At 40.2% G+C, this 18545-nt stretch overlaps 1 protein-coding gene across 2 annotated transcripts; it reads right to left on the bottom strand.

Moving 5' to 3' along the window:
• LOC121314666 (cyclin-dependent kinase 5 activator 1-like) lies at positions 1-5925 on the bottom strand. Of its 2 annotated transcripts, XM_041248150.1 has the most exons (2): positions 5106-5925; positions 1-4403 (listed from the first exon to the last, which is right to left on the bottom strand). In XM_041248150.1, the coding sequence occupies exon 2, from the start codon at positions 4286-4288 to the stop codon at positions 3518-3520; it is 771 nt and encodes a 256-aa protein (XP_041104084.1). In that variant the 5' UTR covers positions 4289-4403; positions 5106-5925; the 3' UTR covers positions 1-3517. The 2 variants fall into 2 exon arrangements, with proteins under 2 accessions (XP_041104084.1, XP_041104082.1); XM_041248148.1 differs by having other exon boundaries at positions 2-5925.
• Positions 5926-18545: the final 12620 nt, after the last annotated feature.

Here is an 18545-nt window from a genome sequence, read left to right as displayed (position 1 = left end):
AAAAACCTTTGAATTGGAATTCAATGACAAAAACAAAACAAACTGTGACATCTTTTTTTTTTATTCAAGTTTTTTCAAGTTTTCTTGACAAAGAATCCAGTGACTTCACAAAAGCCACTGTACACGTTCATAGCTTCATCATCATCATCATCATCATCATCATCATCATCATCATCACAGGTAACCCTGGTAACAAGACCGAGTAGGCAAGGGACCCATAAAACAGGCCCCAATCCTGGTCTCCCCCCAGACTCCTACTGACAGAGCAAATTTACAGGCTGCCCACAACATTCACAATTGTGGATTGCTGTACAAGTGACAGCTATTGATCTGTATGGGAATCGGTGACCCTATTGCATCTATAATCGAGCAGTGTCTGGTTTACTAAATGGTCCTAACAGTAATCTCCTGGTTTAGTGAGTAAACCAAGCGTCACGTTAAAAGAAGACAGCAGCAGGGATCACTAAACAATCCCTAGGGGCTACAAACTGATACAATGTTGCACCCCCTCTTTACAGTACCCCTGTTAGAAACTGGGAACAAGCAGCGCAGAAATAATTTATTTTCAAAAGAATTAACTTTCAATGTTTCTGGTTTCCTAAAACTGCTGTGTGCAGCTCGATTTCATAACCGGCTGTCACACAAACATATGGGCAACCATAACTTGAAGAGGAAGTGACAGAACAGGAAGAAAGAAAAACAAAACAATGGCCTCCAGTACATGTGAAGTTGCATGAGGTGTCACATATTCGCAGCACAGTTACAAGATTACACCCCAAAAAACATTAGTTTGACTCTTTTTTTTTTTTTTTATAGAAAAACGCGTTTTTCAAAATGAGGATGAAATAAGTAAATTGGATTTAATTAGCAAAGCCCCTGTCTGCTCTTCAGAACAGTACAAGAGCCCTTGTAGGAGCACGGGCGCAAAGTAAACTTGTTCGCTCACATACAAACTTTAATAACACTGATAGCAATATCTTTACATCTTCCCCTAAAAGAGATGAACCAGTGTTTTGTTTTTGTTTTTTTTCTTAAACAAACCAAACATTTAAATGTAATTTAATCTACAACAAAATTAGAACACATTGAATACATCTGCTGGCATGCACACTGTCACAGTAGCAAGATGTAGTTTTCATTATACAGCAATGTATTTACACAGTACTTTTGGATCACGCACGCACACAGACACACATGTTCTCACGCTCGCACACACTCACATGCACACAAAAGTGTATTGATCAGTTATAATATAGCAGCAAACTCAAAGTCACCAAGACTCACAGAGCGATGGCAGTTACAGAGAAACAACTTGTTTTTTCAACAGCGCACTTACTAAAGACAGAGGTGTCCCCACTAGCTGTACAGACTGGTTCGTAGTGTCAAACTCAGCCCCCCTCCCCCTTACTCCTTACACAGAAAGACTGGGAGAGGCACACACACACAGACTGCAGTATTCCAGTTGTACTAACAACGGTCCAGTTTTTCAACAATACTGGCATTTTCTACTTGGTACAATGAAGGAGTTTGTCTCACTGGCTGTTTCAGTTATAGCACAGAGCAACACAGAATAGCACAGAGCAACACAGTTTTCCTCAGAGGATATCCTTCAGATAACACTAGATTCACTCTACTGTTTGTGTAATTGTTTAAGGTTGATTTGATCACAGCTACAGTTACAGATATAAATAGTGTGGATTGAATCTAACCCTATAATAAACAGGCCAGAAGACACTGTTAGATCCACCCAGTATATTGGGACAATAGACAATGTTCTATGTCTGAGGAATTACAGATGTTCTTAAAGCATTTTAATAAAAAGTATTAATCACATCAATCAGTGGCATGATAATGACTTGCCTGCTCCTCTAGTGCCTTTGATAACTGTGGCAAGGCTATAAAGGATCTTCTATTCTGGAATAACATGGTTTACCTAAAGCACATCTGTGCCTCTGCAGCTGCCAGTTACAACAGCATTATTGTACAGTGTACACACAGAGCTCTGCAGCATGGGTGTTAATAAGAGACTGTCCAGCAGGACAATGACAAACACAGGTCCTGGATTGAGCTACAGCAATGGAGCAAGGAACATTGACTCCCCTGCTCTGCATATTTCTTTTTCACTCATTTAACAGGCTAATTGAGAAGGCTTCCCTTGCAATCTGTTTATGGCAGGGAGCTCTTATCATGTTCCCAAGGCTCACTTTGGGCCCTGTATAGGCACCCACTGTAATATTCTTTGACTAAGTCAAAATCATTAATTTCTAAATATGGGAGGGGTGGGGAGTGGGAGACAGAGAATAGGTGACTGATCACATTTGAATTAGGAACGGGTAGTGTTCATATCATTATTATTAGAAGTGCCATTTAACATCCTTTTGTCTTCACTCTGAAACAGCATGTGAAGCGCTGTAATCTGCAGGACATGCAATTCACAGCGCTCTAAACATACCTTTTTCTCTCTATAATGCAGCTATCTATGTTGCCATGGTAGCAGCTCCGATGCATTTTTATCTCTCGCTCTCTCTCACAGACACGCTTGGTTCACAAGTGAAAATGTTGTGAATCAAATAAGTGCAACTGACAAAAAAAAGGGACAACATATATTCTGCATTCGTTCACTCACACACATATACATGCAGTCACACATTCATAAGGTATAATATGGCATGTACACATACTGTAGTGTATATATAATGCATACACAAATAAATATGTACATAGTTACACAATAAATACAACATTACCACATATATATACAGGACATGTGACTTAACATTCAAGTACTCATTTGAATGCTGAAAAGCTCAACTAAAAAAAACACACACTTCCATATACTTACAACAACATTCACATACATTCAATACATATGCACACATTCAGAGAGGCTAGAGGCTCAGCTTAGGAGGCACCAAACCCCCATATAAAAGCTGTCCCTTTTTTAAATATCAGAACCCTAGCAAGCATCTGTAAGAAAGAGAAGATTTGCATGGGACCAGCGACAGTAAAAGCGCTACAAGACCCAGCTAGTCTCCAATTCAGGTATAATTAGGCCATTTAAAGAGTGGGTGTAGGGGGTAGGGTGGAATGGAGGAAGGGACAGAAGGGAGGGATGGGAAGCCACATTTTGGACAATTCTGCTTGAAGTTAACAGGGTTGTCAAACTGGTGAATTCTGACCTGCTTTATTAAAGCGTTATATAAAAGAAGCTTCATTTGCACCATATAACAAATTAAAAATAAACAGAACAACAATATTAACACAAATTTAAATTAAAAAAAAAAGATTATTCATATTTAAATTAAATATAACATCTAACAAAATGTATATGCCAAAGAAATGTTTGATGAGCATTCCAACACTAGTGAAAAGTGTACTGATCAGCTCCAGCTACTGAAAGCAAAATTCCAGCAGCAGCCCAACCTGATGAGAAATTCAGGGAGTGCCCAGGCCAGACCTGGATGGGCCTAAAGGGAGGTTGTGGGGAGTCAGCGAGGTGGTAGCAGGGTGAGGGGGTTCATCGGTCCAGGGTGTGACTGATGTCCTCGTGACTGCCCTCGTTCTTGAGGTCAGCAAAGACCTGTGTGAAGTAGTGGGGGTCTGCATTGATGCGGAGCATCTTGGCACTCATCGTGTTGATGATACGCAGGCAGCGGTCCCAGAAGGCCTCCTTGCCAGATTCCACCAGGAAGGGCTTGAGAGGGTAGGAGATCTCGTTGCCCATGTAGGAGTAGGACAGGTAGAGGCAGGTGAGCAGCATGGCCTGCAGGTCATGCTCCGTGGTTACCAGGTCCCCATCGATGACGTCACGACACAGCAGGTACACGAATACCACGTTGGCGGGCGTTACAAAGGCCTGGTCCTGCCAGCCTTGCAGCAGAAGCGATCGGTCCACGCTACGCAGCCACAGGATGGGATCAGTAGGAGACAGGTGCTTGAGCCGGTAGCACCGCCCGCACAAGAACTCGCCCAGGCATTTGAGAAGCTCGCTGGTGGAGGCCTGGACTATTACGCGCTTGGGGGAGCCACCCGAGGGGAAGTTAGTGCTTGAGGTGACGTTCTTGACAGAAGGGATCTTCCCATTTGTGCCCTGAAGCGGCGCCAGGGTCTGCCCCTCATAGCTAGAGAGGTTAGCACAGGACACAGACTTCTTGACATTCTCGTCGTTCAGGTGAGACACATCCTTCTGGTAGTTGTTGTTGTTGTTGAGGGCGCCGTTGCCTTTTTTGGAGCCCCTTTTCTTGGTTGAGGCCACTAACCGTTTCCAGGTCAGGGCCGGGATGAACATGGAGTGCCGCTTGATGTTTCTGTCTTTCTGACCGCCTACAGACTTGCTGCTTTGGACCCCCGGGTGGTGGCTAAGAGACCCTGAGCCGTCATCATAGTAACTGGCCTTTCTCGAGCTGGGGGAGAGAGATAAGACGGTGCCCATTTTTATATCTATCTATAGTTATCTATCTATATCTATATATATATATATATATATATATATATATATATATATATATATATATATATATAAACGTATTTCCTTTTGGATTGCTTTATGGAAAAAGGGAAGCGAGTTGTTTCTCAATTAAGTTAAAACATGCCAGAACAACAAGGCGGCTGCAGCTGAAATGAATAACCGAAGTGTAAAGCAACAAGAGTTGTTTCTCTGGAGTCTAAGCGGTACAGCCGCCTTCAGTTTTATTTACTCTAGCACTGTGTGCCTGTCTTCCGTTTCCATCCAGGGAGCGCCGTTGCAGTCGTCAGTGCTTGTAATGAGGGCGCCGAAGCAGATTGCTCTATAAATTTTGATTATTGTTATTAGCTGTACTGGTGTACATATTAATGAATGGAAGCAATTGTACGAGAAGCGATTAATAGATAATAACAAATCAATTTCCCTCTGGTCCCTTGCTACAAAAGAAGGGTTCCGCTGCTGATGCAGAAAACAAATTGCTTGCCAGACACGGGTGCGTAACAGTATTGTGCATTTAAATGTTCTTTTTGTTGATGTTGTTGTTGGGTCTAATTAAAACACACATTCACTTCTCAAAAGACAAACACAAATAGGCTTTCTCCCCGGTCCTAGTTCTGTTACTTATGAGCAACAAACGAACCTGTAATTGCAGAAACCCAGCTTTAGGACTGTTCAGCCCCAGTTCTTGCATTTGTCTAGTAGTTTTTCAGGCTGTCGTTGTTTGTTTTTGAGAAATAAATCCTCACGCCATAAAAAGTGATACCTGTGATAAGCCGCCAGGTAGATAATGAGATGAATGGGGAGCTTGACGGTGTTAGAACACCAAACAGGTGTGAGTGATTCGGCCACTAATTTGCAACAGCCCTGTCTGCTGCCAACTGCGACAATGTCCTTGCAGACGATTTCCACTCACTTTCTCCAACGTGGTTTAACAATGTAATGACATCCCCCCCCCAAAAAAAAACGCAGTTATGTCTATTGCTAGATCAACGAGAGCAGAAAACAAAACATCCAACAAATGGATGCGTCTCCACTTGAATTCTCAAAAACCGATAGTCGAACCGCCTCCTTTGTAAGTCTCTGTTTTTCAGAAGTCGATTTCCTTTATTTGTTTTCTAATAAATCTTCTAGTCCATTTTGTGTATCAGAAAATCTTAGTCAGATGTAGGTTTTTTTTTTTTTTTTCAAAAATAAGGACTCGGAACGACAAGATGATGTAGAGATCAGACAAATATATATACACACACACATATATATATAAACTAGTTTGTAATCCAGGATCAAATAAAATAAAAGATATGTGCACAGAATGTCGTTTTGGTTTTAGGTTTGCGCACACTCGTCTAGCTGCCTATCTGTGTGCCGGTAATAGTGCCTGCAGATTGCTATAGCGCGCGTCTCAGTTGTCAACAGGAGCTCCATCTGATGTGCTGGACCTGAGGAGAAATTAGGGCGATCTCTCTCTCTCTCTCTCTCTCTCTCTCTCTCTCTCTCTCTCTCTCTCTCTCTCTCTCTCTCTCTCTCTCTCTCTCTCTCTCTCTCTCTCTCTCTCTCTCTCATCTGCAAATCCAGCGCTGCTCCTTCCATCAACCGCAGCGGCTAATCAGAGACTGATCCTCTCCTTCTCAAGCATTGAGGCTCCTCCTCGACCCGCCACCACAGCATAGCTTTCAATCACTATATAGAGGTACATACACACACACACACACACACACATTTTGTAGTGGTACTGATGACACACATACACACCCCTTTCTGGCACTGACACATACATTCACTATAGTGGTACTGATACACACAAACATTCACTATAGCGGTACTGACACACACACTCCCACAGGCAACTGTAGTACTAGGCACAAACAAACAGTCATTGATAAACGTCATAGAAACGTGTTTGAAAGAGAGCTGCAAAATCAGTTGATCATATATCAGTACAATCTGAGTTCAAATTCAATGCAGTATTCGATTGGAGCAGTTAATGTAAAGAGTTCTGCAGTTGAACAGCTATACAGTATTGATAACAGGCACACACTGATGATGCACCACACAACAGACACAAACAGAACGTACTGATCTACACTGATCTGGTACTGGGGGTGCTGGGGGTGTGGTAGAACCCCTGGGTTGAAGTGCTGTGCACCTGCTACCATCATATACACGAGTTGCACTTTTGTTCAATGGCTTTCAGCACCCCCACTATAAAAAATGTTCCAGTGCCACTGTCTACAACAACATCACAATGGTCTAATATTGCTGCTACATTGCTTTATGCTTTGTATTTATACAAACAGAAAATCATACTTGAAAATGAGATGTGTACCTTGAAATTTCAGCCCAAGTGCAGGTTGTGGTTTTTTTTTTTTTTTTTTTAATAATGAGTTCCATTTCAACAAATTGTTTTGAGAGCTCCTCTCCATATAGAATATATCTATATATATATTCTAATATATTATATAGTATATAATATATATTATATATACATTCCATTACAACAGGCAGAGTATCGGTAATGTTCCGTCTCCAGTACGGTCAACTTATAAAGCTGACACAGTCCTGGCAGAAGTGGTGGAGATGTTAGAGACTGAACCACCAAGAGCCTGGCAGATGGGGAGACTACCAGAAGTCTGTTCACAACACAAGATTTAAAGCTCATGTTAAGAATACAGAGCATGATGTTCAGAATGCAGAATATCAAGTTATGGGTCAACCTTCGACTTTAGACTTGCCTCACAAAAGGCATAGGAATTTCTTCTGTTTCGGACCCACTACAGACTCCCTATCAGTGATGACCATGGCTGCCAGTCTGTAGACAGCCGCCACTGTACAAAACAAACTAATGAGTGGCATGCAGATTTAATCATTAAAGAGTGTATGAATAAGGAAATCAAATTTAATTTCTATAGATCCACAAGCATCTCGGGAGACAGGTAACTAAAAATCTGACCTGCTCAGAACTCAGCACTGTATTCGTAGCTTCCCCCTTCAGTGCAGCACTGGGATAGTGTCTCTCAGGGAACTGGCATGCTACTAACAAAAACCTCTAAGGATGCTGGGTATTGGATTGGGTGCAACACGGGAGATAATCCAATCACATTACCAAGAGCTTCCAGGTGCACCGATAATATGTGCCCACCTATACAATTATGCAACAGAAAACGATCTACAGTGCTTTTCAAATACAAAATGCAAACCAGGTCTACTTGAATCAGAGATGCTAGACACTGGGAGCCCCAATTCCTGACAGAACAGACTGCAACGTCATGCTGCTGTCTCCACCCTGGCCTGATTCTGTAATGATCCTTTAATAATTAGCTACTGCACCTTTAAGTGAGATTGCTAGTCTTTTAGCACAATCTGCTAGGTTGTATACTGTTGAATATCTCAGGTGTACCCGGAGTAACATGGGTTAACTAGCAGGATAAATAATCAAAGTACTCGACTCTATGACATGTATGGTATAGAATAGAACTGTGGAACTAGGCTATGCATGGTGTGAAGCAATTGACTACAAAAATAAATCAAACCAGCCCATCCATGGCTACAGTTCTATAGAATGTGTTAGAATATAGTAGCTAGTTCCTAGAACCCTTCTCCTGCTTCTTTATTCACTTTACACTGACAAGTATTCCGCTGATGGTTTATTTGAAAAGTGCATTATTGAAATAAAGGTTCGTCGTTTTTAAAAGTGTCTTAAATGACATCAGGCAAAGGCACATGGAAGCAACACATGGAGCAGGCACACAACACAAAAGAGAGCTTGTCATGTTGGGGGTTTGTTGTTTAATTGCATTGTTAATAGTGTGTTCTCTTTAGGAAATTGGACATTTGTAGCACTGCTCTTAGCAGCTGGGAGTGTCAGAGAGACATGGAGAAGGTTTTTGTCTGTATAGTTTGGGGGAGAGAAAAGAGGGTGAGATTAAAACCAGAAGTCTATAACACTAACAGCTGTATGTGTTTTGTGGGATTGCAGATAACACAGTGGCAAAAACACTTAAACAACATTATATTTTAACAGTTATTGCGTCAGACTGACAACTTTGCATTAAAAGTGGTTCTAGCTAAGGAAAAAAAAATATATACATTTTAACTGTGCAGTTTTGAAAGAAACACATGTATAACAAACATTGAACAGTCCTCAGGCTCCCTACCTATGCAGGTTTGAGATAAGATGACTGTCTCCCTTGCCTACTTGTTACCACAGCAAGTCACATTGTCACTTTACCTTACCTTTTTATAATATTTGTAATTGTTCTAAATAGTTTTGAGTGTTGTTCCAGAAATGTAGAATTTTATAAATGTTTTATATGACCTGGAAAAGAGCTTTGACCGGTTTTGAAAAGTCCAGCTCCTTAATCCAGCTCTCTCCCAGCTTTGGTGCGTGATGCTCCCACAGTTCCTACCTTTAAATCAACTCTCAAGACCCACCTGTTTTCTTTTGCTTTCCATGCTCTTTAAGCCTGATATCTGCTATTAGCTGCTGTGATGCAGCTACTATTTAATGTATTATGCTACTATCATGTATTATGCACTTTCCACTGTATTTAATGTATTATGCTTTTTTATTTTTATTTTTTACTGTACATCATGTATTTTACTTTTCTCTGTATTAAAGTATTTTGGGTTTTCTTTTTGCCACTGCATCTTGCAAAGTGCTTTGTGATGGTGGTCTACTACGAAAGGCGCTATATAAAATAAAGACTGATTATCGAAGTTTCTGGAACTTCAAAATTTCTCTTGCTCTTCTCTATTCTGGGTAGCGGGTTTCCATGGCTACCTGTAGTGCCCCTTGACCACTCAGTGACGTTGCTCTAAAAATTAAAAACATTCCGATTCTGTCAGTTATTTCAGCTGTATCCAATCTGACAAGTACAAGGCAGACTGATTATGATAACACAAATGAAATTGACCCATTTAAGTTCAAATAAACCTCCTGTAAAAATGGCTCCACTTTCGAAAAACAAAGCAGGTTCAGTGAGAGGAATTTAAAGGGACATCCATAGTAGCCATGCAAGAGAAATTATAAGTTCTGGGGAGTTGCTGAGCTTTAAAAAATAAGTTTTATTGAACCTGCAATGTCTGTTTGTCACAGGCTACATGGTGAACACAATAACAGCCTTGATTTTACACCAAAAACTTCACCAAACCTTTATTATACACTTGTAGCCTCCTATTGTTGTTTCAGATTGCATTCGACTGTAAGTTATACCAGTATTTAACGATTCAGGTAATGTGTGATTGCTCTGTGATTATGAGGACCCTTTGTATGTGCATGGATTGTTTTTTTTTAACTCATAAGGGATTATATAAACCCTATGTTACTGTTTGCAATAATTGTTGTTTTTAAAAGGAGAACGGAGAAATTATTATTCGTCTTGTTCAACTGTGTATGCCCGTTGGAGACAACAAGATCCCCTGATGCAGATGTTATCTTCTGAATCATGTAGAATAGATGTTTACCCAGGTAAATTCAGCACTTAGGAGAAATCTGATGTTGCTATGGAGATTATTATGAAACAAGCAGCTGTTTGTCCAGTTAATGGTCCAGGTTATCTATTTGGAAACCAATACCCTTTGTCTAATAATTATTTTCTCTGAAACTGCAGTTCTGTGCCTCACATTATTAAAAGGACAAGGGAACTCAAACTTGCATCAGACAAAACATCAATCTACTTGACATAGTTTCTTTGTGTTCAAATGTTTATTAGGGAAAGTATATAACAATTACAACAATAAAAATAGTACATCAGTAACATTTCCCCAAATTTTCCGGTGTTAACCAAGGGTTTGTATGATGCCTTAGGTAAATGAACATAGAGTGAGGACACCAACCCTTTAGTTTTGCCCCTTGTGTCTAACATGTCTTGTAGTGCATGTGATTGAAAATCTGTCCCCCAGGGAACCCCATAGGTATGCATTGCAGAAGGTAGAAGACGTCAAAGGTAGTCGAAGGTAGAAGAAGAAATAAATACCTGGTAAGTTATACTGTATTTGTAGATCTTGGAATGTGCAAAGGTGTTTATCTTTACAAATATCTGCCAAAGTATGTATCCCCTTGTGGCTCCATTGTGGAAATGAAACGGTACAACCGCATGAAAGGAACACAAAATTATGAGAGACAGGTGAGTGAGACAACCATTGCATTTGGAATTTTGTATGTTTTTCCACTAAGTGCCAAATCGTAATTAAATGAGAGATTATGGAGCCAAAACCTAGTTTACATCGCTTGAGAGGAACAGCAGAATAAAGCAGGTCTATATATAGATACTATGTTTTTCTCTAACGGTCGCCAAGAGACAGGAACATCAGGGTCAAGCCAAACAGTAATCGGGCCAAGCACAAATGCTCAAAAGTAGTACTTAAAGTTTGGTAAAGACAAACCCCCAGCAGATTTCTCACACTGCAAGGTAGAACATTTAAGATGCGGGTGTTTCCCCCTCCATATAAATTTAGAGACCATGGAGTTCAGTTTATCCCAATATCCAGTAGGAGGAGAGAGTAGAAGCATAGACCTAAAAAAAATTAATGTGTGGAAGTACATTTGTTTTAATTGTGGAGATGCAGGCTTGAAGTGAGATAGGGAGATGCAGCTATTTGTTTAAATCAGTCTCCACCTGTTTGAAAATCTTATTAAAATGAGTTAGTGAGGTGGACTGCAAGGGGAAAACTAAGATATTTCAAATGTTAAACCACCAGAATATTCATAGGCAGAACGATGAACCTCATCGCAGCATTCACAGGCATTAAAGCTGACCAGTTAATTTTGTATACTGGTAATGAACTGAAATCATCAAAAATAGATAATAGATGGGCAGAGATTGGAGGACATTATTGACAAACAGCAATACATCATCGGCATACAGTGAAATATGATGTTGGGTGTCATTAAGAGTAATAGGGGAATGAATGGTAGACTGACAGACAGCTTGGGCCAATGGTGACAGGGCGAATAATAACAGCAAGAGCGGACAGCTTTGACGAGTGCCCTTGGAGATTGCGAACTGGGGTGAGCATTTACTGCCTGTGAGCACCCTTACAGAGGGATTGGTATATAGTATTTTAACCATATAAACTCAGTACCCAGACACATAGTCTAGAGCCGGCCAGAGGTACTCCCCTTCCAGACAATCGGAAGCCTTTTTGGCATCTAAGGAGAGAACAGTACATGTGGGGGTCAATGGCTGTAGCCATGTGAATAATATTGTAGCGTGCTTGGGTCTAGGGGTTAGGGCTGGCAGGTGATGCAATCTGAAAAGACATAAGCCCGATATACGCTCTTGCAAATGAGCCAGCTCTTTTGTGCAGCAGTATCGGCGCTATGCTTCAGAGCAGGAGGTCCCGTGTTCACGTCGGCTTTTGTACAGCGGTATCGGCACTGTGCTTCAGAGCCAGTGGTCCCATGTTCATGTCCCACCTCCTTCTGTGAGAAACCCCGGCCTGGGGGAACCGAGATCGTTACAATATGAAGAAAGCGACGAACATTATTGGAGGCTAGTCGAGTCTTAATAATACTGGTTTGATCATGATGAATTAGTTTAGTCATATGGGTTTCCAGGCGGTGCAATAGCACCTTGGCATATTACATCTGAGTTTATCAATGAAAGAGGTCTTTATCTTTCTTTAGTAATAAGGAAATAATAGCTGAATTAACATCTCTGTGAAAAGAGCCCTTGTCACCCTAGTCTTTTTTTTTTTCTCAGAAAAAAAAAAAAATATATATATATATTAATGAAAAATATTTTAAATATATTTATAAAATATATATATTTATCTGTTAAATATTCGAATAGCATATTTCAACATGTAAAATTTATATATGGCTCACAGATTAAATTAATATTTCAAATTTATGCTTTAACATTATATATACATTACCAATTCATTTTATTTAACTGGCAAAAATATACTTTACAATATATTATTATAAATATATATTTGCAACAAACTTACCATACATTTAAAATATATTATGTTTTTGCCTTACATTCATCATACATTTTAAAAACATTATTTATGGATGCTTTATATATATATATATATATATATATATATATATATATATTATATATATATATATATATATATATATATATATATATATATATATAAATATATATATATAGATATAAATATTTTGGAACTGAATAAAAATACATTAAGAATGTATTCATTTGTTTCCATGAAAAATATAATGATGCTAATATGTGATATTGACCTTAGCAGACCGAAGCAGACTCATGTAAATGAGTTGCTTGCAAAGGACGCTGGGGTTGGGATTTTTTTGTGGAAAATGCGATTATTTGATGATTATTGTAAATATTTGATTGCTGTCTTTGTGATAATTGTTCAAGTTGTTATTTTGCATGTTTATGGTTCATTTGGGAGTATTTCTGTGATTTGTTATAAATCCTTGAAAATCACCCTGACAGAGTTGTGTGCATCCAAGAGTGCAGAGGTGCCTCTGTGGTGGTGTTTGTGTTAGCGTGCAGGGAATCACTGATCTTGGTAATCTTTCCCAAATAAACGCTTCTGGTGTTTTAAAAAGAACTGTGTTGCTTCTTTTATTAAACCGTAAAGGTGATTTTAAGTGCACTGCTTGTCTATCGTATTGTTTATTTTTTATTATGTGCCATATACAAGTACATATATTAAATTAAATATTTCAAATGTACATGTATTTTTCACATATGAATTCTACATTTCTCAACATATTTACTTTATATTTGAAAAGCATTAACGATATATTTAGCATAATACGCATTTATATATTTTAAATACATAAAACATATATTTACCACATATATATTTTTCACATCTAGAAAAGGGGGCAATTTTAGTGTATGAAAAACATATAAAATATCTTAATGTTATATATTATATTTAATTCAATATAAATGATGTTACTACAAAATATTTATATTCTATACTTTAAGTATACATAAATTTATATTCATAATATATATAGAAGTATATATGCTATAGATAATATATATATATATATATATATATATATATATATATATATATATTACGTATGGACCATAGCGTGTTATTCGCATGGGAAAAGCAAAAGGTTTTCGTTCCAAGGTCTTTCATTCTTTGTCAAGCACCGTTTGGCAGTTGGGTCTCGAAAATCGAAACGAGTAAGAGAAAATTTGCGGAGGAAGTCAAGTAGGTTTTCGTTCAGCCAGGTTTCGCCCCGAGTGAACAAGCTGTTTTCTGCGCCATTTTACTCAAAAACTTCTTTAACGTAATTAAACGGCGAACAGTATGACACAGTTGTTGAACAGATTTTTAATCTATTTTGTGTAAAGATTAGAATAAAATGAATGAAATTTAGAGTGCATTTGTACAGGACCGGACAGTGTATCCCCGTGAGTGGATCTGAGAGACAGGATGTCTGAGAAACGTTCATTACGGCAGAGTCTTAAGGCTAGAAGGTGGCTATAGAAGATTGTGTTATTTTTAATAATATCTAATTCCAGCTGCACGGTTTCAGAAATTGAATTTTGTAGTGCATGTTTAAAAAATAGTATGTTTAGTCTACAGTTCTTTAATTTTACTGATTCGTGATTTGTTGAGATTATAAGAAATTAGAGTTGAAGTATCTTTAATAAATCCATTAACTGAATCCCAGAAAATGCGGGGTCATCTACCGCCGAGAAGTTCATCCACTTTAGAAATGAGAATTGAAATGCTGTATTCTGTGATAGTGTGGTATTGAAGCGCCATCGTGTGGCTAGAATTGGAGTGTCAGCAATTACAAATGAGAAAGTATTATCATGATGATCTGACAGCGACATTTCGGCATTATGTACTTCAGAGAAAGTAGACTTCGATGCAAAAGTGAACTCAGTCGTAGAGAAGGATTTATGTCTAGTTGAGAAAAATGTGAGTTCAATTATTGAAGTTAAACACACGCCAAACAACAACTATAGCTAAATCGGGGCCAATTGCAGCAGTACTGAGGCGGCGAGTTGATGTTGCAATGGTGACGCCCTAATCTGTCCAATAGTGCTAATCGCCGCGTTCATGTCAGCGCCGATGATTAAACTGAAATCTGATAGGTCTAATCGTACTTTGGTCAGTGAATTAAAGAAGTCTACATCAAATGTCATGGGGGCGTTGACTGAAACAAAGGCGATTTTTCTACAAGGAATAACAGTTTTCAAACATGCCACGCTCCCATCTCGATCCCCCTCTGAGCCCAAAATAGTAATCTGAAAGCTGCAACGCAATAAAAATCAGCGCCCCTTTCGTTTTATCTTCTGCGGAGGCAGAAGCCACAGTGTAATAGTATTTGTTAGCCAGACTGTCTTGCTGTTTCAAGTGCGACTCCTGAATCATGGCAACGTCTATCTTCTTTCTAGGCAATAAGTCACGGCAAGCAACACGCTTATTAGGGGAATTTAAACCAGGCACATTCCAAGATAACATTGATATATTAGTCTAGACTTTAAATTGGAGTACTTAAACAGCAGGCTGTAGTGTGGCGCAGAAAATAAAAGTAAGTTACTCATCTGCGATCTTACCCTCCTGCTGTGATGCAGGATCAAAATTGAGAGCTCTCCTAATATGCAATGGTCCTGGGCTGGTCAGACGTGCCAGGAATTTAGCTGATAGCTTTTTGCCTTCGTAGGAGATCTTCAACACTGATAGATCAGGAAAGCGCCCACTCCTCTCTGACGAAGATTAGCTCTGACCTCTGTGAAAGCCAGTAATCCGCAAAGAAGCTGATGCAATGCCCCTCCACTTGAATAGGGTATGATTTCCGGGCACCGTGCAGAATAGCTTGACGATCCAAGTAACACAGTAATTTAAATATTAGCGTGCATGGTTTATTAGAGGCCTGTGCAACTCCGGCAAAGACGTGGTGTGCTCTTTCAATCTCGATCAGGGACATTGAAGTGGACGAGGCGGGATCAAGGCTGGGGATCCACAGGGGTAACATCCTTTGGAGTTATTGTATTGGATTATTTCCCTCTTGCCCCTCTGGGAGATTTACCACATGCACATTGCAACGCCTTGATCGGTCCTCCAAATCGTTACACTTGTCTTGGAAAGTGTCTACATGGTCAAGCCACAGGGTATTAGCAGGAGGTCTAGTGAAGTGGAGCCATCTTGTGCGAGCGTCACCGCAGCTCCACTTGACGTAGCGTCTTACAATTTCTTATATTTCTGAACGGAGACATGCAGTAACACTGATGGCTTGACTATCTAAATAGTACCTTGCAAGGGTACTTCTAGATGGAGCAGGACCAGGCTATTCGCTAACCAGTCTGGACAGAGCACATTAGGTTTGTCATCAGCTCCAGTGAGAACCACCACAACCTACACATGCAAATATATGTGGTCACCTGAGACTGCATGCAATACACTACACCTACATAAGCTGCATGAGAGTAATGTGCAACTATTCAGCAACAATCATGGAAAGCAGAACGTTCTCAGTGACTTTACATGGGGCATGATTTGCAACCAATTTGTTCCTCAATGCAAGGTCTTTATTCAACAATGTGTCCATCAAGACAGTTTCCTGGGTGTTCCTGGAATTGCAAAACTTTCTGGTAGCAATCGGGACAAGGCAGATCAAGCCAGCAGACACGTGCACTGTACTGTGACTAGCAACAGAAAGTGCTGCAGTGGTCCAAATCGCAGAAACCTTCAACACACATGGTCCTGCCCAGTATTACGTATTCAGGCCATTCTCAGATATTTTGGCTGCTCAGCGTAGTTGACAATGCCATCGCAAGGAGCAGGTTGATGGAAGCTCGGTTTTTACTCATACAGTAAAATTCTTTTAGGTAAATGTTTCTAAAGTTTTAGCATCAGCTGTGTTTCACGTGGGTCTTGTGGCTGTTTGCACATCTGCTGCAGGTGCTAATTGCATATCCTACTGAGCTGCGAACTGGGATCTGTTAAATACGGTGTGCGAGAGAGTGCTTGAATAGCTGCAGTGATTCACAAGTTTCTCACGCATTCTGTAATCAATATTAATTAACACTTCTGTCTGGTTCCAAAGTACATCACGACATTATTGTTAATATTTCAAAAGTGTTATGAAACAGCTAAGGCTATTTATAATCCCATGTTCACAAGCAGGTTTTTTTTTTTTTTTTTAATACTTTAATTATAAGCAGATAGTCTGGACCTCAGACATTTTCATAGTTAAACGCATACAGTACAATGTATACGTTCAATTGCATCAGTGTCCCCAGGAACATTTTCACTGGGTAGTCAGTCTAGATGGTGAAGAGCCTCAATGACTGGCTTCTTTTTAGTTACTCCTTCACCAAGGTCTCGTATTAGCATCTTACAAACTTGATACGTCCATCACAACATCCATTACAACATGCCAGAGAACCATTCAACAATGCTTTTATCTTCTCAAGAATGGACTATTGGAATTCTTTATCTAGAGGTGTCCCTACCTCTTCCATCATCAGGATCCAATACATCCATGCCTTTGCTGCCAGGCTGCTCACTTGTACCTGCTCCAGGCTCCATGTCACTGTCCATCTGTTAAAGTCAGGACGGTGCCTTATCTTTCAGGCCCTTTTTCCACACTGTCTGACCTGTGGCCTTCAGCAGGAAGTGTAAGGAGGCTGAAGTTTGCGAGGCACGGTTTCCATCTGGCGGTGGAGGTGGGAGCAGCAGGTTCTACCGAGGCAAGTCTCCTCTTACGGTGGTGGAGGCGAGAGCGGTCGTGGGTAGTGGAGAATAGTCTTCGCTCTGAATAAGGATTGTTACTCGGCCAATAACCAAAAACATAGCCGGTTATTGGTTTTGAACACTGAATGAGAGTCTTGAGGCAGAGGATTCCACACCACAAACAGTGGTTTTGTCTGAAAATTTGTGATATACTGTGAAAAGATATTTAATAATGCATGTGTGATAAATAGTTGTGCTGCTGAAACTTTTTTTTTTTTTTTTTTGTTTGTAATAGGGGAGATCTGTGCTGACTGTTTGGCACATGCATGGTACTGCAGGAAGGGGGCAGCAGCCTCGTAAGATCCGCCTGTCAGTCATGGCAGTGACACAGAGAGGTGGGTCAGATGTGTCACATGGCAGTGACACACAGAGGTGGGTAAGAGGGTTTTGTGGGTACCTCTATCTAGAGTTAAACAAACCATTTCAGTAAAGTAGCTAAGAAAATGAAATGGTTCCTTCACTGGGTGAATACAGTCCTTTGTTTAAAAGTAATGTGCTTTTAGACCTGCACGTAGCACTTTCTTAATTATATGCATCATTTAATTAAAGTTCGGCCTCTGCACAGCCCAGACGCGAACCAGAGCCATTCAAGCTGTAGGACTTATCCTATGCTCCCAGTAACAAGGCTTTAACTGGATGAGCCACTTGAAGAACTTAAACTTGTGGAATTTAAATCAATTTAAATGTATAGGCTTTGTTTTTCAAAATCTCAAGTACCGTGATGTGAACGCGGTTACCAGGCATCCCGTTAAAACTGTGATTGTCCCAGTTTTCAGCCTCTATGTTTTGTACACTTAATGTTTTGATAAGATGACAATATAAATTATGATCTGCATGAATTGTTTAATTTTTTTAAGATTGTTATTTTAACGGCTTCAGAATTGCTACGGTGTCAGGGAATTGAATAAAAAAAAAATTCCCAGGCTCCCAAGTGGCGCATCCAGTAAAAGCGCTCCACATGGAGTGCAGGATGTGCCCTATAGCCTGGGGATCTCAGTTTCGAGTCCAGGCTACGTCACAGCCGACCGTGACCGGGAGTTCCCAGGACGCACAATTGGCCGAGCACTGCCCGGGTAGGGAGGGCTTAGGTCAGCAGGGGAATCCACAGCTCATCGTGCATCAGCGACCGTTGTGGCCTATAGGGGCATCTGTGGTTCTGCGGTGGAGCCGCCAGATCTGTGTTGTCCTCTGGCGCTATAGGTCTGGTGGCCTCGCTGATCCGCAGTGTGAAAAATGATGGATTGGCATGAGCATGTTTCGGAGGACATGTGCTCCAGCCTCCATTCCCTGAGTCACCAGGGGGGTTGCGATCGTTGAGCCGAAGATACAGATAATAATTGGGCACACTCATTTGGGGAGAAAACCAGGG

This window comes from Polyodon spathula, chromosome 4 (genome assembly GCF_017654505.1).
Source record: "Polyodon spathula isolate WHYD16114869_AA chromosome 4, ASM1765450v1, whole genome shotgun sequence".
Lineage (NCBI taxonomy): Eukaryota > Metazoa > Chordata > Actinopteri > Acipenseriformes > Polyodontidae > Polyodon > Polyodon spathula.
Note: the sequence above shows the minus strand (reverse complement) of the source record. Positions and strands in the feature narration are given on the sequence as shown.